The 25,932-nt window shown below is 47.9% G+C and overlaps 1 protein-coding gene across 4 annotated transcripts in view; it reads right to left on the reverse strand.

Moving 5' to 3' along the window:
* SMOC2 (SPARC related modular calcium binding 2) overlaps positions 1 to 25,932 on the reverse strand; it is a 155,112-nt gene that overhangs the window by 70,975 nt on the left and 58,205 nt on the right. For 2 of the 4 annotated variants that reach the window (XM_061207138.1, XM_061207136.1), the window contains 3 exons: positions 13,576 to 13,623; positions 10,585 to 10,635; positions 9,285 to 9,359 (listed from right to left, as the gene is read on the reverse strand). In XM_061207138.1, coding sequence (XP_061063121.1) covers positions 9,285 to 9,359; positions 10,585 to 10,635; positions 13,576 to 13,623 — 174 coding nt within the window. Of the gene's footprint in view, positions 1 to 9,284; positions 9,360 to 10,584; positions 10,669 to 13,575; positions 13,624 to 25,932 lie in introns of all 4 variants that reach the window. The other 2 variants (XM_061207137.1, XM_061207135.1) reach the window with 1 other exon arrangement.

Here is a 25,932-nt window from a genome sequence, read left to right on the forward strand (position 1 = left end):
AGGGATCTGTATCTAGAATACATAAAGTCTAACAACTCCAGAACTAAAGGCAAATAACCAAACAATAAAATGTGCACAGGATTTGAGTAGACATGTCTCCAAAGAAGATTTACAAGTAAGCACCTGAAAAGGTGCTAAACATCCTTAGTCATCAGGGAAATGCAAGGCAAAACCACAAGGAGGCACGACTCCACACTTCCCAGGATGACTGCCATCAAAAAACTGGAAAATAACAAGTGCTGGAGAGGACGTGGAGAAATCGGTATCCTTGTGCGTTGCTGATGAGGATGCAAAATGGTACATCCACTTTGGAGAACAGTTTGTCAGCCCCTAAAAATGTTAAATATCGAGTTACGATGTGACCCAGCAATTCAACTGCTGGGTATGAACCCAAGAGAAAACATATGTCCACACAAAAACTTGTGTTGGAATGTTCATAGCAGCACTATTCATAATAGCTGACAAGTGGAAACAACCCAAATGTCCATCAGCTGATGAATAGATAAATAAAATGTGGTCCATACATACAAGGGAAAGTTATTGAGGCATAAAAAGGGATGAGGTCCTGATACGCACGCTGCCACATGGATGATCCATATAAGCGTAATGGTTAAGTGAAAGAAACCAGTCAAAAAGACCCCATATTGTAAGATTCTACATACTTGAAATGACAGAACAAGTCCATCTACAGAGCCTGAAGCAGATTTGTGGTTACCAAGGGTTGGGGGTTGTCAATGGGGACTGATTGCTAATGAATATGGGGTTTGGGGTTTCTGGAGTGATGAAATGTTCTAAAATTAGGTTGTGGTGATATTGTACAACTCTGTGACTTTACCAAAACTTCTGACTTGCACACTTCAAGCTGGTCAATGGTACGGTATGTGAATCCCATCTCAATAAAGCTGCTTAAAGAAAACATACAGCATGGAGCGTGGATGGGCAGAGGTGGGTAAAGAGGCTGCAGAATGGGTGGCCGCCTGGAGGCCACCAGAGGCCCTAGAAGGCACTCTGCCTTATGATGAGGTGACCCGGGAAGCCGCTGCAGAACTCTGAACAGAGACGTGGCTCTTGCTTTGAAAGCTCAATGTTGAGAAAGCTGCAGTGGGAAGAAAGACTGAAGCAGAAACACAGATGGGGAGGCCTGGAGATGCTCAGAATCCAAGCGGCGATCCAAGCCAAGCGAAGCTCAGATGCCTCAGTGAGCCCGGCGCCGCGGGCCTGGAGGGAAGTGGACGACGTGGACACACCTCAAAGGCAGGACAGAATGGAGGTGTGAAAGGAAGGGTCACACAGCATTGAGGACAACTGATATTTGTGTGGCCTTGGCCTAGTACTCTGATGCCTTCCAGAAACAGTGCTTTGTTTTACATACATGTGTAATGACAAGAAAACACTTAAAGATGGCCAAAACCTTGCTGATAATAGTTAACACGTGTTTGCAGTGGGACTCAAATGTTCACATAAACGAAAATCACCAGAGAAGCTGCTTAAAATGCAGCTTCAGAAGCCCCACCCCAGAGACTCCGGTATTCTGATGGAGGGTGAGATAAGGAACATGCATTTTAATCAGGATTATAGGTCTGGTGGCACAAGTTTTAACAGGCAGCACCGGGCTGTGGGAAGCACAGAGAACCAGCAAGTACAAGGCAGCACTGAGCTTCCCGGGGCGTGAGCACAGGGCTGGGGAGACGGGGCCCAAGCACACACCCATTTTCAGCAAAACGTAAACGTATATATAAATAACATGAATACACACTCATACGTGTGTGTGTGTGTGTGTGTGTAACCATACGGATGATGCAAAAGGAAACATAAACTAACCAGTGAGACATAATCACAGGACCTAATCATGCAGTGAAGCTATGATCATATTTGCTCTTTTCCTAGAGGCTGTATCCAGGGCTCAACCAGCGCCTGACACGCAGAGACCTTGGGCCAAGAGACCAGCTTCCGGCAGCAGGACGGAGGGAGAGGAGGCGGCAGGTCCAAGGCCAGGCTGGACCTTCAGGAGGGAGTCTGCCCTCCGTGTGGCACTCCCCTTCCTGAAACTGATCCACGGAATGAGGCCGCAGAGCCCAGGAGAGAAGGCACCTGGGTCCCCGCACGGCCGCAGAGAACCAGGGCTCCCCCGGGATGGTCCCCAGAGCGAGGGTGAACTTGTTAGCTTCTTGTCTAGACACGGAATTGCAGGTGCATTTCTTCCAACATTTACACCTACCCTTCCTGATAAACACTGGTGTGTCATTTAGAAACCTATGCCCCCACGATAATCATACAAAGTAAACTGGAACGTTAAGCAAATCACCTGGATTTGCTGCTTAGGTAAATTTTTGCACTCTTTTTGTATGTCTGGGATAAGACAGGCTGGTACAAAAGATCTAAGTAGTTTGAGAAACTACTTATATCTTCAGATCTATGTCTTAGTACACAGAACCGTAATATTACTTAGATATTCTGTGTTTTGATGCAGATATTTTATTAAATCCATAACTTAAATGAGATCTTTTTTAACAGGCAGATCTTTGGTCTGCTTTTTCATCTGAAACACAATAGCCTGACGTATGCCGGCTTTAGCCACTAATGTGATTTTCAGGCAAAACCAGAGGAACACTTCCAGACCAGGGCTTATCCGAGACAGAAACTCAGGATGCAGGCAAAGAGGAGAAAGATGGTAACTATGGAGACGAATGAAGGTAAGGGAAAAGGTTGCATCTGTTAAAAAACAAAGGTAATTTTTTGATAGAAAATGAGTACTTAATACGTGCTTGATTGTGTACAGACACTTGCACACACGCACACACCACAGCATTCCCGGGAGTGAAGCAAAAGCCTTAACAACTGATGAACGTTTTTCCAACTCGCCGGCCGCACAGCCAGGTCACGCAGGTCACTGTAACTGGCCGTGCATCAGGCTTGGGCAAGAGCCGGGCATCAGCCAGCAGTCTAAACGGCGAGGATGACAAGACAGGGCCCGCTGAGAAGAGGCGGCCGTTGGCAGAATAGCCTTCCACTGCCCTTGCGGGCGAGGCGGGAATTCTAGTCTGGGTTTCACTGTGTGAGTCATTTCCAAAAAGACCCTCCATTGTGTATGAGCCGCATCAGTCCCGATTTAGTCTCTAATCCAACTGATGGGAAGACCACAGAAACAGGATCACAGCGATACCTGGCCTGTTAACGCTCTATTCACACGTGTGAAGAGCAAGAAGGGACTTTTCATTTGGATCACGCGGCAAACCAGCCCAGGACGGGACACAACCTTACGAACTTCACCGCCACAGAAACCTTCCCTCAGCCCTGCCAATCCCGTCGCACACTTTCTAGCACCCGAATTCTCCAAAGCAGCTATCCAGTAACCTCTGTAGTGAACACACACGCGCACGAGTGAGATTCTCAGGAAATGTCCTCTTGTTGTTTGCAAAGTCCAGGCCTGAGCTCGCACGTGAACAAGTGGGCATTAACCCCAGTCCTATTTACACACTGGACTCTGATGGCCCCGCCGGGCGCCAGGGCTCCCTGGGACACGCCCCGATTCCCGCGAGGTCAGCTCACCATTGCCGTGGAGACGAGGTGCCGAACTGATGCTCAGAGAGGCTGATGGGGATCGCGGTGCCTGTGGGAAGCCAGCTCAGCCCCTGCCCTTCCCGAGGCCCCGGGGGCTCCGAGCAGCAGCCATAACTAGTCAGAAGGAAGCCGGCACTAGAGCCAGGGGCTCGGGGAAAGCGACGGCGGGGCCCACAGCAGCTCAGCTCACTGTGTCCCCGTGCCGTGAGCGGTCCGTCTGGCCCCCGCCCTGGTCCCCTGTGCTCCTTCCCACGTGAAGAGGGGCTTCGTGTGCGGCGCCCCTTCTGCCTGCCTAAGAGCGGTTCTGCCCAGGGTCACCTCCCATCACGACCCTTCGGGAGCCACCGCCCTCCCCAGAGGACAGCCCGGCCAGGCGAGAACTGCCAGCACCCGTCCAGGTGCTTCCGGGGCGAGGCAGCCTCCTAACCCACCGTCAACAACAGAGGCACCTCGGGAAACTGGGACCAAAGTCACATCACAGCAAGGTGGTTGGCTTTGAAAGGGACACGTGTCTGATGTGCAGTCACAGACCTGGGCTAAACCCCTGCCAGCCACCTGGAGATTTTGAAAGGTGTTCTTACCCACAAGAAAGTGAGAAGTGGGTTATATTATGCATTAAATCACATAGCACTCTGCCTGATGCAAAATAAGCTTTCCACAAATTGTAACCTATGGCTCTACAAAGGACACGATTTAACATCAGACCTCATTAATTCAACGACGGACTAAATCTCATTTATACAGAGAGAATAAATAAGTCGAACACCCTTTTTTTTTTTTTTCACACGGTGAGAGTACAAAGGTCTGTATGTATATAGGTTGGTGTGTGTTTCCAACCAGCTCAGATACAATTTGCTTACTTCCATTGCTTTTTTCTGTACTTATGTTGAAATGCTGCATCCTGATTATTTAACCAGAGTTTGAATACTGAAATCTAAGAATTAAATATGATTGGAATTAAAACTCCCTTTTATAGTTAGGAAACTTGGATAAATTGTCTTGTACATTTTTAGGTAGCTTAATTAATATGGGTAAACAACACACTTTTACAGTCCACATTTAAAAGGAGCTATTTGATTTATTTTCATATTTTAATCTCTTCAAATGACCGACACTTTATAAGAATGTAGTTGGCATCCTGATGTTTTGTAATGTCATGTTTGAAGAATGGAATAGAAAGGGAAATGAGGAAGTAATGTTTTAAAGCTTAAAAAGGAAGAAAGAAAATATAATTGGTGTTCTTTTCCCCCAGGGAATGCAATTTACCATGATTTAAAGCAGAATCAAAAGATAATAATCTTTTGGCAATCATTTTAATATGTGCAATAAAACAAAAATTATCAACCCCGAATAAAATAGAAAAATGTTTCCACTGAGGGGGTCCCATAAAATTGTGGAACATCCTGAGATACAGAACATCTCTTGGATATAAAACAGAGCTATTTTTAATGGTTTAGGGAGGAAAAAATATTTTCCGTCCAAGTGGGAGGAGGGTTTCAGAGATGGCAAAACCAGGGCCTCTAGGTTTTCTCCAGCTCACATGCAAAACTTAAAAAGACCGCAAATGAGAAGACCACTAAAGCCAGGGGCTTGTTTATCAGAGCCGGCTGAGCGGCTTGCGTGTGCCCTGGGTCTGCAGCCATCCCCAGCGCCTTGTAACTCAGGGCCCACCTCTGGAGGTCTCCAAGGGACCATCTCCTTGGCTCGAGCTCAGCTCTCGGAAGAGCCACAGGCAGAGAGAGAAAGCAGACATGCTCCCCTGCCAACTTGGGATTTGAATAAGTAATGAAACAAAACGCCCGATGATGCCCCAGATTGGCGCTCTCGGTCTTCAGGAAGCATCACCTGCTCTGAAGCCGCTGGGAGCGGGCGCTAGTGCCCCCGGCCAGTGCCCACCTCCTAGCTGGCCAGGCTGGGCCTTGCGGAAGCACCGTGACCCCAGACGGTGACAGCGGCCTGAGTAGGGCGGGGAAGAACCTCAGCCTTCCCAAACCGCAGACTCCTAAAGCGAATAGACGAGGGGGTTCCCGTGTATCACAGCTGAGGCCAACACGGGTGTTTCCAAGGGGGACTGTCACACAGCACACGTCAAAGGACAACCCACTCCGGGCCCTTAGAGCTCACGTTTCCGGGGTCAACCGTTGGAGGTGTGGGGCAAAGCCAGAACGCATCTCTTTCCCCAGAGCAGGGCAGAGACGCTGACGCAGGACCCACCTTGCACGCTGCCCGCCCGTGGACCCCAGCGAAGCCCTGGGTCCTCGCAGAGCCCTGCACGCCTGGTGCGCTGCAGTGTCTGCACAGGAGCACAGGGGCCCACTCAGCGGATAAATTATTCATGTGAAATAAACAATGAGCCAACAGAGAGCCCTCCGTTCTCTCCTGACGGAAAAGATAAACAGAGTCCGCCTGGCCATGCCACGCCCCACGGGCCATCATGGGGGCCCCTCCTGCCGGGTGAGCAAGCCGCAGGGTGGAGGGGAACCTCCTTTACTCAAAGCCACCCATCTAAACGTCACTCTCTTCTACAAAATGCCTTCACGGGAACATCTGTGCTTGACCGAGAGGCTGGGGGCCGTGGCTCAGCCGGGTGGACGCGCAGTGAGCCATCACGCTGGCCGTCGGGACCTGCTGGATGGGTTACTGACCCGAGAAAACGGGCTGCACGGGAGCCTCCGTCCCGCGTCTAGAAGGGACAGCTCCCTGGAACGCGGCCCCTCCACTCCCTGAAGGGCTGAGGGAGGAGCCCCCCGCCCCCCGCCCTGCCCTGGGGACCTGGGGATGTGGACTGCACGCTGGGGCTGTGTGTGCTGGGTCCCGTCACAAGGGCAGAGCTAAGCATGCAAAACGGGCCCGCAGCGGACGGGAGGAGTGATGCTAGCGTGCGCGCAGAGGGAGGGCGTCGGGGGGCGCGTGCACATGGGCGCGCGCGGGGGCCGGGACGAGGCCGTCTGCGCGCCAGGAGCTGGGGCCCCGGCAGACCCAGCAGTGACCAAGAGTTGAGAATATTTGAAAAGCAAAGTGCGCCTTCCCAGGAGCAGGGATAGGAAATAAGAATGTAGGTAAGACAGTGCGCGGTTTGCTCGGGGAGCAGTCTGAGGTCTGAGAGGGCCAGGAAGAAGGGTCTTGGAGGAAATGAGAAAGGGGACGAGCGGGGGGGTCAGGCTGGAAGACACAAGAGGGTCCGTCCCCATCGCTCGTCCGCAGCCACCGTGGGAAACGCCCTTGTGTCCCCACTCCTCCAGCTTTCTCTGCCCCGTCCCCTCAGCGTGATGAAGGATTCGAACTGAAAGGTTTAACGGCTGACAATGGCTGTAGGCAGCACAGGTGCATTTTAACAGGGGCCCGGCTGTGTCACCCAGGTGAGCACAGACAGTGATGCCAGGAGCCCCCATGTCTCAGTGGGGCGGAGGAGGTGTCCCCTCTCTGAAGGACAGTGGCGAGGAGCACGGCGGGGGGTGGGGTGGTCAGGTGGCATTGCAGTTCCCATCCTCAGAGACCCTGCCCATGCCGTCTGGGCTTGGCTGTAACTGCCTTCTCCTCCTCTGAGATTCGGGGATGGGAAGTGCAGCAGCCCCACTGGCTTGCTGTGACGGCGGAGCAGGACAGAGGGGCAACGAGGCATGTGAGGTACCAGCACACCGTAAGCACAAGAAACGTTAGCTGCTCTTACTATTATCACTGTTGTTCCAACTAACAAAGAAAGTGCACTCTTCTTTAATATTCTAGATTGGTTTAAAGGAAATCAGGCAGAAATCTAGAACCTATTTAATGTACCACAGGGCAAGAGAATCAGTTTAATAAATAGAGATATAAATTAATTTTATATAATTAAACAGTGTGTCACAAGATCTCTTATCTGGTAAAATTTCATAATCAATTTTTATAACTTGTATAAATAGAATGATAAAGTTGAATATAATAAGATGATTCAAGAACATAAAGAAATAGACACTGTCAATTATATATTAATAGAAAAAAACTGAGTCACGCATTCTTAAGTAAAATGCAATTTTAGGTTTTTGTCTCTTACTCAATGTATATTGAATCATATAATGAAAATGATGCTTTTCCTGCATAATGAACCAACAGAAGAATATTTCATTTATATTTATATTGAAATTTCAATTACTAAAAGTCTAGCAGTGAAACTGTCATGGTATGTAGATTAGATCAAACTTTCAGTTATTTATGAATTTATTTTTTGTTTCATTTAGTTTGCTTTAGATAAGAACGCAATGATACCATCAAAGTGGCCGTGGAACTTGTGGAATAAATAAACATGTATTGAGTGCCTATCACGTGTAAATTTTCATAGACTCAGATTACTTTGTTTCCTTTACAAGGAGGTCCCTTCTGAAAACGACTATCACTTTATGCTCCAAAGTACATTTGCCCATACCCACACGGCCTCCCTCACTACGCGTGGCAATCATACTCCCCATGTTTGGTAACGTAAGTAATATATTATGTTATTTTAGTGCAAACTTGGGGGAGGGGGGAATAGTACTTTTAACTGATATAAAGAAACACCAGAGAAAAAAAGCAATGCATTCTCAGTTTGGCTTCTTCTATAAAGGAACATGAAAGAGTACCAACAAACAAGGTAAATTTTTAAAAACACAGAATAACAAAAAGTCACAAATTATTTGTTTTGTTAAATAAATGTGTCTACTTCTACCAAAGAAGATTATTACTAAATAAAAATTAAGTACAAACGAAACTCTTCTGACATTGAAATCTCAGTGACCGTGGTGGTCATTACGTAAAATCTATGATTGTTTGCCATTTTATCACTAAACTTAATAAAGTAAATACTATATTTAACATCTTAAAATTCTAACTAGGGCTGACTTTCTTTGGACCCTCAGAAAGAGCATGTATCTGGACAACTGGCATTAAATACAGATGTAATTTTTGTGTTCTTCACATTTACGCTGATTTAAATCAAATTACAGTGTAGGGTAGCTTACGTAAACTGGAATTTCCTGAAGCATTATTTTCAGTCCCACTAAATACTGCAAGTCTGCAGTGTTTTTGTTAGTTAATTATAATTGACAGGTCATGTAAGGCCTGGTAATAGAAAGTAATGGGTGAAATACAAACGTACTTGTTCTGTGAACTTATACGGAACTAACTCTGTCAAACCCTGAATAGCTTCCTACTGACAATTAAAACTGCTTTTTAAAACAATGTACATTTCCGATGACATTTTTACAATAATTTTATATGTTTCTCAAATTAAGTTTAAGTACTGCCACATTGATGCTCCCCTGAGCATCAGTGAAATCCCCTGAACGTCAAGGTCCACCAATAAATCTGAAACATTCAATGTTTGAACTAATTTCCCATGTACTAGTCTATATGGTACAGAAGCAAACCAAATTAGGTAACTTTTGGAAATACAGTGACAAGATTGAACAAAACTAACTCAGTTTCTAAAGTTCACAAGAGAAATGTACAGGTTAATGTCTTTATGCAATAGGAAAACTTATCCATAATGATAATTTCTGAGAAAAAAAATGTTAACTATTCTATAATATGTTCTATAACTTACCATATTTAATAAAACACTCAAATTTAAACTATATTTTGGTGCGCAAGCCATGGCATTATTTGCATGACTCATTGGTAACCAGGAAAATAGATGTGCTCTGCATGTAACTTCTAGAAAACAAGACCACTTTCCAGGTCCATTAACTAAGTCACATTGGGCTCCTTTTTACCTGAATTCTTATTGGTTTTGTTCTGTCGACTTTTAACTTGTTCAGTCCAAAGCGTGGGGTATCGTGATGCAATATCTAATGAACCAAAATAAAATGATTATTTTAATTCATCATGAAAACACAAAGTCTCTCAATTAAAGATTTCAGCAGTCTAAAAGCCCAAAAAATCAATATAATCAGTAAACACACATTGTAGATATTTTTTAAAAATAATAAAATGATTATGTGCATGAAACAAAAGGAAACGACAACATACATTTTTAAAAACTTTAGCATATGCCTTTTCCTTTCTTTCTTCGTCCAAAAGTATAAATAAAAGTGATATGAGTCCAGACAGGCTCCACTGGAAAGAACAGGTTTTGGCAAAAAGTCCCAAAGTATAAAAACATATCCTTGTGTGGTAAAGATGGATATTCATGTAACACACAGGGTCTTCACTCAGTTGAAAGATTCAATACAAAGTGCAGTATGTAAAACGTAATTTTTGCCTACAACATTCTGGGAACAGATCTTCAGTAGTAATATTAACAAATGTAACTGAATATTTACGGTGTGATCAGTATACCACGTGCCCGAGAACCACACTGAAGCCGACCAGCTAGGCAGACGCGCCTTCGTCATCTATCGGCTTTGTGACGTCGGACAAGTTCTCATCTGTGATATGGGGTTCTGAGGGCTCAATGGGCTCAAGTAACAGAGTCCATGGCATTTAGTGCCAAGCAAAAGTTAGTTATTATGATTATCCTTGTTATTATTATTTTCAAAGCACGATGTCATCCTACCCTTTGATCTTTATTTATTATGTGCATTCCTTACACTTGCTCTTCAAACCTGACCCCTTTCGACCCGAGAATTGGTGATACAGTGGCAAATACCTACAACAATGTATTAAAGGCTAAGAGTAGGCAATCCATCCTTCTCATAACCACAAAATTCAGTAAGCCTCCGAAACATCTCTATAAATGTGACTTCACAAAACTGGTCTTTGTAAAGGTGGTGATCACATGACATGAAGGATGAGCGGGGGAAATGACATATGTTAGCGCACCCTTTGGAAATATATATTTCATGTTATCCAGATAAAATTTCAACTCAGAGACTTGGACTTAGAGAAAGGCCTCTGCGTGTACTGTGTGAGAGCACCACGGCAACACTCAGGAGCCCTCAGGAGGGATGGTGGGGCCTCAAAAAGGTGGGAAAGGCCAACCCAGCCCGTCCTGAGTGCAGTCCCCGCAAGAGGACGTGGCTGCACCCCCAGGCCCGCGCCCTACCCCCAACACAACTCCCCACCGACACTCACCTTCCTCATCTCCTTGAGGCTGAGTCTCCAGCGCTGGAGCTGAGGCATCATCTGAATTCAGAACGGAAAAGATTTGCAAGGAGACTACAATTATGAGAGTAAGTGAAGTAAGTGTGCATACAGGATGGACCCTAAGGATTGCATACACCCCACGATCCACCAAACCACAACCCAGCACTCAGTAAACCATACAGAGGCTCAAAGCTCCAAACAGACCTCAAGGGGAAGGGTTAGGTGTGATGTAACCATTGGAGCCAACCGGACGGATGAGGGAGGGACGGCAGTAATGGGGGCACTGGGGGGGCGGGGGTCTGGCATCCCTGCTGTGCCCCTGTGTTCCAGAGTGGAAGGCAGGGATGGAGGCCCAGGCCCTGGACTGTGCCCCGTGGGTCTCTCGACCCCTCAGGCCTCCTGTGTCGACACGTGAGAGGCTGGTGGGGAACCGGGTGCGAGTGTCAGAGGAGAGGGACGAGTGTGGATTAGAAAGCTCTACGCCATTTCACTGAAAACATTTTTCCAAGGACACAGTCTTTATTGAATTAGTTGAAAAACACTCGTTGGGTTCCCTGGTAAGCAAGCCTCTAGAAGCTGCCCAGGCAAGGGGGCCCCAGCCAAGGACACTGTTACAAGGCACACTGCGGGGGGCTCTCGAGAACCATCCTACTGTTTTTAGTCGTGTGATTTTTTTTTTTTTTTTTTTTTAAATTTCAGTATCAAAATACAGCAAGCAGTGGTAGAAAGAAGGGGCAGCCACATGGCTTATGTAGTTAACTGTGACTCATTACTATCCCAGCTATCTGAAGAATAAAAATGAAGTTCTTTTCAGGGGAAAACCAAAAAGAATATTTTTAAAATTCTTTAACATTTAACCATCTCCTGAAAAAAAGCTTGTTATCTGTCAAAATACTGACAAAATGTAGCATCATTTATCTGAAATAGCCAAGTCAAATAATGATAGTAGCAATAAACTAGAAGTATTTTGCTATTGAATATTCTATAATCTTCTTCCAAGAATGAAATGGGGAACATATTTAAAACATATTTAACATATTTGAAAGTCTTAACAGAACATACTGAGAAAAGTCTTAGCATATTTAAACATCCTTTGGAATGACAACCATAAAGTACATAGCTAATGTTGCACGTTTTTGCTGAGGCCTAAGCAGGCCACGACTTTGGGGCCAGCAGCCCCAATCTGATCCCTGGGTCCAGGCCAGTCTGAGTTCTCAGCCAAGCTAACCACGGCGAGAGGTGACGGGGGGCGTCCCTGAGGGACAATGATGGGTGCCGGCCCCCACGCCTCTCCCTCCCCCGCCCCTAATGCCAGCACCAGAGGCTCCTCCATTCCTGCCTTGGCCATAGGCCCCCGGGCAGCATGGTCCTCTCACCCACCACCATGCTCTGGCCCCTTGAGAGTCTGTCCCGGTGCAATTAGCCCACTGGCACCTATGGGGCTCAGCCTTCAGAAAATGAAACAAAGTCATGGACAGCTTGGTGCCTTTCACTTTCCCTCCAGGGGAGTTTGTTAAATGTCTCTTTTTCCCGATACACCGGCTTCGTTACTTATTCTCAGGTATTTCCTCTGACAGGCACGTCCATAGATCAAGGGGCTTCAGTAGAAGGAACGTGTTCTTCCCTTAAATCCACTTCTGAGCCCACGTGCCAATTCCCCGGGGATTTTAAAAATATTTTTACAGTGGATTCAACCTGTATCACCATGAACAGGATTGGGTGCGGGCGCCTGAAAGAGTATTTCCCTCCGTCTCCCTTTCAGCATTTGACTCCTGTTTCTCACCACGAACATGTGTACTTCCTCTCCTCTAAAACATACCAGTATTGCCCACCCCAGCATCTCAGAGAAGCAAATCCCAACGTTCTGTGCATCTTCATCTCCCCCTTCCCACACGGAAACCCCCTCCCGAGCCAGTGTCCTGACCCCACCTGCCGGTCCCTCTCTCACCTACGAACTGGGCTCTTCTCCCCACCTGTGAGGGTCTCTGCCCACATCACACCTGCCCCAGCTTTCACACCCACCGTGCTCCACTCAACAACTCCTCCTCTGTGAAACCGCTCCAATTCTGCCCTCGTCTGCGCCCGCCCTGCGTGCTGTCTACACGGCTGGCATTTACTCGTGTGCCAATCTGTGTGGATCTCATGGATTTATCTTAATGATACAAAGACTCTACAATCTTTCCAGGGCAAGGACAGTGGCCACCGTGACTTCAATACACACTTAAAAGACCTGGATTGAATAAAACGGGGGTCTTTTGACTTCATATCACTTTTCTCTATTACTGGTTCATATGCTATAACCTACCTCGGGAAAAAAAAGTACTTAAGATGTTGGTACATTATTTTTATTTCATCTAAAAAATAAATTCTGACTTCACAAGTTGATATAAAGACAGAAAATGTGTCATTGGGACTAACGGGTGACAGCTGAGGAAAGGGCAAAGAGGTCACGGTGGGCTTGCGGCGGCCAGCAGAGATGCTCCAGGAGCCGTGGGATGATTTCCAAAGGAAATGCTCCCTGCTCTGTCTGGTTCTTGTGGGTACTGGTCCCGGAAGGAGTGACTGCCATAGATGGAAACAGCCACCTTCATATGAGGAACAGCAGACAGAGCTCCATTAGTGACCTCCGACAGCTGCTATGCTAGAGGCTCGTGCCAGCCCTGGAGTCCTCTGCACAGATATGGACCCGGGATGATCCTAACACCGTCCACAGGTGGTCCCAACACAAGCCACGTCTAAGAAGCCCTGACGCGGACACAAGTGGGTCACCCAGCAGGTCACGTGCCCGGCACCTGCCAGGTCCCAACAACCCTAAGGGTCGAATAAACGTTTGCTGAATGAATAAATAATTAACAAAGGGCTTCAGCTCTCATTACCATCACTGATATACATTGACATTTTAACTTGAGAAGTTATTTTAAGGCATAGATTGGATTCACTGTAGTAATATATCAAGGAAGTTCATTTTAAGATAGTTACCTGTTTTTCCTGTGCCTTCCCGTTGGGGTAACTTTTCATTTATGGAACCTAAAAGAGGAAAATAAGGGATAAAATTATTCTTGGCTCTCAAATGGTCATCACTAATTGTTACACAAACATTTTATTCCATTTTGATTAATTCACAGGGCTTTGTCACTTTCTAGTTAATTTACACAAGCTACCTAGTGCCCTGGGGTGACTCTGTCATCTGAAATCACAAGCCCAAAACTAGGAAATGTAAGATTAGCTCCTGTTTCTCTGGTTACCTGGCTTGGGATGTACATAAGACCTTCTAGGGTACAAAATATAGCGGTTTCTTCACATGAAAAATATGATACTAACCTTTTTAACATACATCCCTATGTGGGGATAGTTGAGTGAATTAGATTTTTAAAAAACTTTTAAAAAGTAATAAAAAGTTATTGAACTAAAGATAAATAAAAACCCTGGTTTCAGCTGAATTCTGATTTATGGAAAACTGAGGAACCATCTTTTTGTAAGGGGAGTACAGCAAATACGCTAAGGTTAACTGAGTAATTTATAACAAAATTTTAACAATTATATTACACTGAAAGGTTTATATTACAAATAGGAGGCCTTGCTCTGCCTTCCCCATAGACTGAAACCGTTATGGCACCAACATTTTCCTCACCGTTATTACACCTACTCAAAGGAATAAGCAAATTCTGTTCAGCATTAATTTGGAGTTTATCTGCCCATCCAGTTCAGAATATTCCATCCAGGATTCATTTAGAATTCCCCTAGTCATATGCTAGCAAGACTCCACAGCTAAAACATCTCATGAAATAAAACCTGAAATTCATTGCTTGTTTTTTCAATTTCGAATATAACATTGAGATATAGACTTGTATTTATACTAAAGATATAAACTTTAGGACATTTTGAGAATGTTTATCTTGTCTTGGAAATATAATGGTTCTATAGCAGGAAATGTACGAGCAGTTCGTTGTAGACAGCAATCCCGAAGGACGGGGCAGACAGTGTAAGTCAGGGATGCTGTTCATCCTCTCCAAACGTTGACAGAAATGACACTGAGGGCGTGGGTTCCCCTACACTCAGCCCAGGGGTTACAGGAAGGAGCAAAAGATACAACAGTAAACACTAGGCGGCCTCAGTGGGGTTCTGCAGGAGACACAGCCTGTCCTCCCCACCCCAGCTGCTTGTCTGAAATACCTGAATCATAGGCATCTGGAAATGCAGTTTGGTCAATAGATAAAAAGGACCAGATTTTCCTGGTGCCATCTATTTGCACAATATTTGAGGTGCTCCCCAAAGCAGCTGTTGGTTATTTCCCAGCTGTGGCTGGTACCATGCAGTGAAATGTTACATGCTTTCCAGGGTCAAAACACAGGGCTTTACTTCTGGTGAGAATTCCCAGGGATATAAAGTGAGCTCGTTGTGTGGCCTTCTGACAAAGCTTTCAAGATCCTACTTTGCTCGTTTCTCCCTTTGTAGCATCTCTTTACAAATCCAGATTTCTTAAAGGGCTTAAGTTTCTTAGTCATCGGTTTATTTTTATCATGTGTTTCTGCAGAGAGTCAAAAAATGTTTTCTATTTTGACTGGGAAATGACAATATTTCAGTAATATTTCTGAATACGACTATGTAGGTTTTACTCTTCTGAGCTAAATGCAAACATCCCAAATAATAATTAGAAGCCCCCCTCCCCAAGAGAGCTTCTCGATTGAATCAAGATAATATTTTGTAACCTAGGGGCTGAAGTCTCCAAGCTGCTGGTTCACGCTCTGATGAGCGGCTGAGGTCTGAAGACAACATTTAGCGAGTATCTACCTGCTCCCTCGGCTCCCTTTCTGTCTCTGAACCAACCAGTGCAGTGGCTTGCTCACCAGCCACCGCCCAATCCAATCAGTGTTCACTTAAATAAATCCGCACGAAATTAATTCCATCTTGTTCCTAAGATGTAGAAATAATTTTAACATAGAACTAAGCATCCCTGGATAACCTGCTCCAAATATTTTTTTTTTAATTTTTATTTATTTATTTAAATATTTATTTATTTATTTATTTTGGCTGTGTTGGGTCTTCGTTTCTGTGCGAGGGCTTTCTCTAGTTGCGGCGAGCGGGGGCCACTCTTCATCGCGGTGCGCGGGCCTCTCACTGTCGCGACCTCTCTTGTTGTGGAGCACAGGCTCCAGACGCGCAGGCTCAGTAGTTGTGGCTCACGGGCCCAGTTGCTCCGCGGCATGTGGGATCTTCCCAGACCAGGGCTCGAACCCGTGTCCCCTGCATTGGCAGGCGGATTCTCAACCACTGCACCACTAGGGAAGCCCGCTCCAAATATTTTGCTGCACAGAACTGGGGGGGGGGCAATCCCAACAGGGCATGTACTTCCTCATCCAACTGCCTCTGGACCAGAAGCCCCTCCATGCCTTCCCGGCCCAGCTTCCCCCAGCTCCCTGTCCTCAAGGACTCGGGAGACAGGTGGGCATCACTCTCCACACAGCAAAGCCGCTGGGCAAAGGAGAATCCAGGAACCCAGAACCCCAACGCCACTCTTGTTCTTTCATTACATTTTTCTGGAGGTAAGAATTCGCTGAAGAACTCCCAAGAGTTGGAGCAGGTGAGATTCCAGGATGTAAGTGCAGAAAGGGAGCCTAGAAATAGGAGTTTGGATGGCAGTAAACAGCTCTGCAGACCATGGGCTGGTTGGCTGAACCTTCAGACAGGAACACTCTGCCCCTCAGATTCCTATTTCAAAGGACACATTTGAATTCCTTCCATTTGTGAGATCTCATCCCATTTAAACGCTATTTTAAAAGGGTGGCTTTTTTAGCAATTAAGGTATGCATTTCTGGTGGAGGAAACCACACAAAGACAATGTGAGGGGACTGGCTACAGTCAAGGGAAAGAATAATGAGCCCTGTAGTCCTGAGTCCTTGGTTCAAATCCAGCTACACTCAGCAATGCCCGCTTGCTGCCAAAACAGCGCCAGGCAGGGTGCAGTGTTTGCTGAAAGGGTTGGTGGTCTAAGACGAGCCCTTTTCACAAGCACTCAGTGCACCTTAGAAATGCGTAAGGGGCAGAGGGGCCGCAACGCGTGCAGCCAGAGGAGCCGTGAGAGGGTTTAATGAGGTCAGCTCACTGCAGGCAGGCACTTGCTTAGCAAGTAGATTGATGGTCCTTCAGAGCACAGTTAAACAAGCTGCAGGGGTTTATTCCTTTCTGGAATCTCATGTCCAGGAGCAGATTCGCAATGTCACGTGGCTTTGCTTCAGCCAGAGGGGGAGAGAGTGAGACAAGAGGGAGAGAGAGAGAGAAGGGAGGAAGGAAGGGAGGGAGGCAGGGAGGAAGGAAGGAAGGAAGGGAGAAAGAAGAAGAAAGAAAGAAGGAAGGAAAGAAAGAAAGGAAGGAAGGAAGAAAGAGAGAAAGAAAAAGAAAGGGAAAGAAAGGAAGGAAGGAAGGGAGAAAGAAAGAAAGAAAGAAGGAAAGAAGGAAGGAAAGAAAGGAAGAAAAAAGAAGGAAAGAAGGAATGAAAGAAAGGAAGGAAGGAAGAAAGAAGGAAGGAAAGGGAGTAGAAGGGGCAGAGAGGCTACAATCCTCCGTATCTTCTGGACGAGCATTTCTCTTCCTGCTCCTTTGAGTTGGTCGCTAGACTGTTGACCCTGGGCTCTGAAAGCAGAGGTCCCACAAAGCTCTGCACCTAAACCAGGTCTCACCATCCTTCTGGGCCCCTCCTCCAGGGTAAGGACTTCTGGCTTTTCTCAGGAGCTGTCTGGCTGCTCTGCCTTGTACTTTCTGGCCAGGACCGCGTGTGGATGACGTGGATAACCGTGGCGACTGTGTGTTGTGGGAAGAGGGCAGAACGTGGGTGACAGAACAAACATCACTACCTACCAGCTCTGTGCCCTGGGCAGGTGCCCTCACCTGCCCAAAGCTCAGTTTCCTCATCCGTAAAATAGCAGCGTGGGGACCTCCCTCACAGGCTGGAAGAAGCCAGCAGAGAAATCAACACATAAGAGGCCACAATGAATTTTCACTTAAAATATTTCAGGACACTCAGGTATCTACGTGTTGTTTATTCCTCCTGTAGCCTCTCTCTTCACGTATGTATATTTTATAGGTCAAGAGGGTAACAGCCGCTTGCAACAAAGAGCAATGCTGTCTCCACTCAAGATCAAATGGTTAAAATGTGCAGCCACTGGCAGGATACCTGCGTGACATCGGCCTCTCTGTGGCCACTTTCTTTCATTCATTGATTCATTCAACATGTTCACGGGATACAGCACGAAAAAGTTCCATCTACTTTGGAGTGATAGGCATTAAACAGAAATTATTCAAATAATTCATATGACAACTGTGTACATAGTCTATACAGTTCCTTCTGTGTGCTGGTCATCATTCTATGAACATCACATACATTAAGTCATCTGATGATGGCAGCAACCCTGAAGTAGGTGCCACTATTATACCCATTAGACAGATGAGGAGACTGAGACCCAGAGAGAGGTGTAACAGCCCAAGGTCACTTGGCCAGTAAGTGGCAGACCCAGGGTCCATGCCTGTGCTTTTAGCCCGCAGGGGAACTAACTTGGTCTGAGCAGTCAGGGCTGGCCTCCCCAAGGAGGTTGGAAGGAGAACCCCCATGAGGCAGAAAGGACAGCAGAGGGGAGCCAAGAGCACAGGCCGGCAGTGAGAGGCGCACAGCAGGTCTTGGAGCATAGCCAACGTGCGGGCTCCAGATGTCTCTCTGTAAGCACCATGTCTGTGTCTTTCTACACACATCCTCTGTCTGCAAGGACACAGGCAGGCTCTCCTCTCACCTCGGCCTCTGCAGAGACCAGTGCGTGGAGCCCGCGTGTGGAAGGCCTGGGCGTAACCTGAAGGTTAATGCAACCCTGGCCATTCCTGACAGCACTGCTTGACTTCAGACCTGCTTACGCACTCCTGGCTGTGGACAGGCCCAGGGACTGGAGAGCAGAGTCAGAAAAGGGCCCTGCCTGGAACACGTGCTGGGGATGCGAGGGCCAGGCGCCGAGTCCACGTTGGAGCCAGAGTTCCTGAAAACAGCCCGGGCCCACGGCCCTTCTGTCGGTGCCAGGGGCCGTCCTACAGTCGAACCAGCATGTACAGTGGGGGCCATTGGGGTGACTTTTAATAAATCAGTACGCTGTTATGCCCCGCAGTTTACTTCCCAACGTTGATGGAGATGCAACTCAGTGAACGTCTGGGTCAAAGCAGTTGAAAACCTGGGAAGTCCAAGCACCACGTGGACCTTCAGAACGGCATCAGGGCAGCCCCGGAGCCGTGCGCTGCCCCGGCCCCTCCCCAGCTGGACCCCGCTGGCCGAGTAAAGTGAGACACCGCTCCGTGACCCTGGGCGCCTCACCCCACTTCTCAGCCACCTTCATTGTTCACTCCCATCCTCACCAGCTTTCCCCCTTGGCAGAAACCACCCACAAAGCCAGAGCTTTTTACCCAGTGCTTCTGACACAAGAAGGAGCCTGCCCTCTGCAGTCAAAACCCTTGAGGACACACTCCGGTGACCTGGCTGTGACCAGGGCCCTCCCTGAGCCGCCCTGCGAGGCCAGAGGCCGGGGGACGGGCTCCAGGAAGGTGCGCCCAGCCGGGCAGTGGGTGAGGCAGCCTGACCTACAGGGCAGCAAAGACAGGATCATCTGGAGTGGGCGCCAGGGCCCCTGGTCCCTCTGCCTCCAGCGAAGCAAACGGCCCAGGGGGCGGGCAGTGGTCCCTCTGAGCTGGACGGGCTTCCTCTGGAGCACAGCCGGCCGGCCCAGGTGCAAAGGCGCGTGCCTCCCCGGAGCCGACGCTGGGGCTCTCAGGCCAGGTCCCCTCCAGACTGCCCACCCGGCCCTGTGCCGGGGAGGCCTCGGGCATCCTTCCGAGACCTGGGTGCCCCGGGGGAAGCTCTGCCCGCGGCCCCTGGGGAGCCCCTGCGGCCACACCCACCTTCTCACATCCAGGCACACCTGCCGAAGCACATCTTCCTCTGCCAGACGCCCGAGGGGCTCGGACCAAACGCTCCTACTCAGCTCAGGTGACATCCGGGCGGTGGGACTGAGCCAGGACCCCAGCGGGCTGGTCAGGCCACTTGGAGGAGAGACAGAGCCAGGCCCTGTGTCTCTCGCCCAGGAATGGCCAGGGGCTGACACTGGAGACGGGCCACCGCAGGTAGGGGCTCTCGGTCGCCCCTCTGCCCAGAAGCCCCAGCGTCCTCGCCGGGAAACGTGTCAAAAAAGCAAGACCTCAGGCCTCCCTCCAGACCCATGGAATCAGAAATTCTGGGGTGGGGGGCAGGAATCTGTGCTGTCAAGCCCCTTTGTGGACCAAAATTTGGACACCAGAGCTCTAAGGAAAAGGGCTTGGCCTGTGCTCTCTGCAGTGATTATTATTATTATTATTGTATTCTTTTTGTTATTATGAACTTGTCTGTGTCTTGTCTGTCAAGCCCCAGCGGCTCCCTCAGACCCACCACGATGTCTCCTGTTTTCCTACTTTTATATTTCTGTGGACCCAGAAACCAAACTAAATCAGCTCGTCTCCCTGCAGTGAGCCTCTGCAAAACTGATGGGCTGGAAGAAGGCCCGCCCCGTCCCGAAGGACAGGGGGTGTCACCTTGGGTTTACTCTCCGTGCGTCTTTTTTCTTACCTAGTGATTCCTGGCTGGACGGGCATCAGACAAAAGGGATGTTCAGACTTCATCCAGTCTGAGCTGAGCACCCTGACTGACCCACATCTGAGAATCCCCTTCTCAAGATGGTAAGAGAAGAAATCAGTAAATCACAAATTTTGCTTTAAAAAATTGAGAGATTATTTCTGGATTTACTTTCCATCAGTGTCCACGTTAATGTCTCTGTTTTATATTTTTTACTTTAATGTCTGAATGTTAAAGTATTTCAATGGCCAGAGAAAACAAACATCACTATCATTCTTGCAACAGGGTCGTTCACAGTCAATAGTTTCATGAATCTTCCCAACGTTTGACCATTGCAGTTGTACACTTAAAAAGGTGCCATAAAAAATTGTTCTGCTTGTTTAAAAAAAATAAGGAAAATACATATACTTGTTTTTTAATGCGGAGACATGGGATACCTCTGGAAGAGATTATCCATTGTTATTTATATAGAGTTATATGTTCTGGGACCGTTTACTTCTAAAAGACCTTTTAATTTATTTTATGAAGTTTTGTTAAAATTAGAAAATATGAGAAAAAAGCTATTTATGGCTTAAGTGTGGAAGAGGACAGTTTATAGAGTACCGTCTTAAAGTAATGAAAGATGAGGTTATAAAGTAGCCACCAAATAAAATGTATAATGGGGTACAATAATAGAGCAGATTATAATATAAATCAACTATTATACACCAGAAAGTACTTTTTTCCAGAAAGGAAAACTAACAACACCAAAATGTTGCCCATCAGGTAAATAAATAATTCAAAAGAAGTCCCAACTGAAAAGGAAAAGACAGACAGACAGACAGCTGTGGCTCTGGGCGCAGACATGCCCCAGCACCATGGCCAGGCAAGGGCCGAGGGAAAATCTGCCTCCTGGCTGGTGCTGGTCAGACGGGGTCATCAGAGGTCCTTAATGCTAATTCTCAAACAGGCTTCTAAGTCTTGTTTAGCACAATAACTGCACCTCGTGGTCTTTTCCTTGAATATTTGACTTAATTTTTAAAAAATCTTTCAGTGTCAATTAAACACCTTCTGAAATTTCCACAATCTGGAACTTTTATCAGAAATTTTACAAATCCCATGTTGGCTGTATCAAATTACTATTTTTTCTCATCATGGATGTAAAATGAATTTCCTCAATACTTCAAAAATCGTCATAACAGTAGGTGTTAGACAGTAATATAATGTATATTTTTCTCTAAAAAATCACTTCGTTAGAGAAGTTTGCACTGAAGGCTGGCAGCAAAGCCAACCCCTCCCCCGGGGCTCACCCCCATCTGAAACGTGGGCTCTGTTCAGTGCATTTCTACATCTTGTTACAGTTGTTTCTTTTCACATTTCCTCACCAATAGGTATTCAGATGTTTTATTTTAACAAGTATCCTTTTCAGGAAGAGAATTGTTAAGCCTGAAGAAAAAGCCATTTGGATCCCTCTGGTCTGTAACCTTTCCCATCAAGCAAAGGACCCTGAATGTGCATTTGAATAATTCTTATAAAGAGGTACTTCAGAGGCACAGCTGTGTTGTTGATTTCAATATTTGGGAATTCAATTGTTCTGGATGTTTCTTTCAAGTTCCTCAGCTATGGAGGGCCCTTAACTCATTACCAGGGAAATTCACTGGTGAAAAAAACAGCTTCTCTTTATAAAGTGAAAATTTTCGGAAATCATAAGGATATTCGTACAAACATGGAGTTCTACCATTTCAGGTAGAGGCCAAAACTTTACGCATGGTAGGAAAATGCAAAGATCATAGTTCAATTAATGTAAATAACATATAGAAGAGTTATTCAATCTAATCCAAGTTTCTCTGTCATTTATAACCAGGCCTTCCAAAACCCAAATTTAGAAGTTAGTCCGAGAAGCTGTCATCAGAATGCATACGAGCTGAGTAAACTCCCAGAAACGACCACTGACTTGCTCATTCCTGCAAAGCTTTCCATCATTAAAATCAAAGAGTAGATCGTATTCTACACTTTGAGAAGGAACTCCTCAAACACTTGATGTGGCCATGGCCGGATGAACAAGATTTCCACTCCTTCCCCGGAAACATCGTCCCTACAACTGGCTTTGGTTTAAAGAGGGGTGCAGGGCGGTGCGGGCACAATCTCAAGCCGCAGTTACGGGTGTTTCTCGTCTCTTCTATAACCCGAGGTCTGTAGCTTACTTCAAACGCATACCTCAAGCTGAGTTACATATGAAGATTCCTTGGATATTGTAATATTAAGAGTTCCTGCATGTAGGCTCGGCTTACAATGTCTTCGACTGCTTTGTACTCACGCCAGGAATAAACTCTTGGCTAGGGTGCACGGGAACAGAGGGAGATGAGATTAAAACCCCGAAGCCATTTCCAAATAATCGAGAATGGGCCAGCTACAGAAATCCTCCCTCGGAAAAAAGTCCTTTGTTTTTAAGCTCTCCTCCCGCCCCCAGCAATGTCAGTCTTCAAATCTTTAGAAAGAACAAGAGAAAATCCCTACAGAATAAATGTAAATCAGCTGTGCCCGGATGGAGACCTGCGGCCCCGGCCCCTCAGCAGCAAGAAAGACGGAGGGAAGACCCAGTGGGCTGCCTGGCACTGCCTTGACCGTCCTGAGCATGCCTGGTGCGAGTGAAGCCCCCTCCCCGCGGCAGACCCGGGGTCTAGACCAGCAGGGCTGGGGGTATGATCTCCAGGAACGCCTGCTGTCAGGCAGGGCAGGGCTGGGAGTGCATCTGGATTTAGCTCCAAGCGCAGCTGTTTGGTCCTGAACACGTCTCAGGGCAACACGCTGCTGCTTCCCCAGAAGAGGGGAAGCCCTTCCCGCCCCTGCTCACCTCCCCACCCGACTTGGTAAGGGGAAGAGCAGACCCAGGGCCCCTTGAGACCAAGCAGTGGAAGGAGCCAGTTCTGCCCCTCTTCTTTGGGAGCTGTCTCCTCCAGACGCCTCCCCGCGTTCTCGGACGGTGAGTCGCCCCTCTCCGGGGGCCCGCGGCTTCCGCACAGAACTCCCAGATCCTCGACGGGTGTGTCCGGCTGTGGGCGCCTGGCCTGGCGAAGGTTCGGTAAGTGCTGCTGGTGGAGATGGTCGTGAACGAGAAATGATGGGTGGGTTTCTAGGGAGGGAAGGGGGAGCCTCCACGAGGACGAGCGTCACGGTGCCTGGCCGCTACCGCTCACTGAAGGGACGGCTCTGATCCCGTTCTCAGGGTCCTCACCGCGTGGGAACGATCCCGTCACCAGGAAGCAGGTGCCAACAGGGGCCAAAGGGGCCGATTTCTGCCCCGAAGCTCCCTGACCCCTAAGGCTTGAGCTCCGCTGAGAGTCACGAGTCCGAGTCCGTGGCCGGAAGGAGAGACAAGGCAGGTCCTCCCCTCGTTGTGAAAATCTGTGCGATGACCTGTCAGCGCCCGAGCAGCAGTGGTCCAGGAAGTGCGCTGACTTGGTGAAAGCTGATTAAAGCCGGCGGTGGGTTCCAGGGTCACCGAGGAGTCACCGCAGTGGGTGGGCAGTGGCCCTCCTTGCCCTTCAAGCACCTCGCTGGGGCCTGGACAACACGGCCCCGTGGTCATGGAGCTCAGAGCTGGGAGTTACACATGTTCGAACTCATTATTTCTTATAAATAAGGAACTCAAGGCCCATGAAGTCACATTATGGTATTTGGCATAAAATGTGGGCAATGGAGACAAAAGCATAGATTGAAATCCCAGCCCCGTCACTTACATGCACAGGGGCCTCGGGTCAGGCTCTCACCTGTAAATAGAAGGTAAAACCACTTCTACCTCGGGGCGTGACACTGACACACGACAGCCCCGTAAGTGTGAGCCCGGCCACTGTCGCCATGACGTGGGCTCCCAGCCTGCTCTCCCCGCTCGTCCTGCGCATCCCCTGGCAGATGCTGGCCCTGACACTGGTCTTCCCCAAACCCTCCTGCAGCCTCTTTCCTGCCATCCCTCCCCTGCAGGGAAGGGGCCGTCCTGACCCCATCTCCCCTTCTGCCGCTTCCTAGACATCCAGCACCTTCCCTCTGTCAAAATCCTCGAGAAAGGATGTCAGGTAACTTATAACCTCGGGGAGAATTTAAATCAGTGTGTTACCCCTTCCGTGGGCTTTGCATCTTTAACTTTCTGAATCTGTGAAACATCACACTCACACGTGAAGTGCATCAACACAAACGCACAGCCCAGTGACTTATCACCATAGGTCCAGGGAAACAGTGTCCCGGCAGGGGGGAGGGGCCCCCAGGCCCAGCCCTCTTTCCCATCTCCAAGTTCTCCCCCTTCCACACCTCACCACTGTCCTTAGAGCCTGACCACTGAAGCTGAGTTTTGTCTGGTTTTTGAACTTTAAATGGGCTGCGGCGTTCCGGGCTCCGGCCCCTCACCCGGACACACTCACTAGAGCCGCGTTTCGCTGCAGCAGCTCCTGTGTTCTTGCCGTTCATGTCCTACCCGTGGGCCAAGCAAGCACGTAATCTCTCCCTCCGACACCAGTGGATGCTTGCTGGCTTCCAGGATCTGGTCATCACTACCAGCGTGCCATGCACACTCTCTCACACGCCTCCCGCTACAAAGTGGGCCCCTGTCTGCTCGTCCTGTGCCCCGTCTGCAGGGACAAGCTGATGGCACGTCGGGGCCCCCCGGGGTTCACCGCAGCTGCCCCTCCCCTGGGTGTCAGGGAGTCTCCCTGGGAGGCTGGTTTGCATTTCCCTGCTACCCATGAGCATAAGCACCTTTTCCTATGTGCGCTGGTCCCTAGGATTTCCTCATTTATAAATTGCTGCCTGTTCAAGACTTTTGTCTGTTTCTGCTAGATGGCCTCATTATCCCATTCTTCTTATTGATACATAGGAATCTGGTGCTTTGCTTAATGGCTTAAAAACACATGACTGTGAAATAAAAGAATACTTCCCTTTGAAGGTCTTTCTGGGAGGAGTTGGCGGGGGCGGCGGGGGGGATGTGGATGCTGGGGCCCCCTCTGTTCCACTGAAATCAGCCGTGAGTGGACGTCCCCCGCCCTCCCCAGGGGCTGCTGCAACGTGTGTCTGCACCAGTTCATAATAAACACACACATGCATTCTAAGTGACCGTTATTGTTTACTGCTAAGTTTTAATGTGTGTCTGCACCAGTTCATAATAAACACACACATGCATTCTAAGTGACCGTTATTGTTTATTGCTAAGTTTTAGTATCTTTTTCTTATTTTCAAATTTCTATAGAATGTGCTTATACGGTAAGCTCCGTGCGAACTCCAGGGCCAAAGACCACTGTTGACTGCTGACATTTACCCAGTTGTAATAAACTAGATGGAAATCACTCCCACGCTCTACAGAGAGTGGACAAAGCATATCAGCCCCAGCAGGTGTCAGCCAGGGTCCCAGGGAAGGGAGGAGGACGCCCCTGGGGGTTTGCAGATGGAAACTGACCAGCTGACATACACATTATTAACCACAATCTCTCACAAAGTGATGCTCATTACCGCACTTGCAAGTGATTGGGGAGGATGTGTCAATATCTGGGAAGAAGTTATGTTACATTGTGCAAAAGTCTATCATAAACTCTGTGTGTGCCTGCACTGAGTCCTCCCAACACTCTCCCTTAAATACCAAGATTCTCTCAACAACCCCCTGCAGCGCACAGTTTCCACACGTGTTCCAAGCACAGGCACCTGCTCTCCCCCACCCATATCTCTGCAGAATAAAAGCA

The sequence above is a fragment of the Eubalaena glacialis genome, chromosome 12 (assembly GCF_028564815.1).
Source record: "Eubalaena glacialis isolate mEubGla1 chromosome 12, mEubGla1.1.hap2.+ XY, whole genome shotgun sequence".
Lineage (NCBI taxonomy): Eukaryota > Metazoa > Chordata > Mammalia > Artiodactyla > Balaenidae > Eubalaena > Eubalaena glacialis.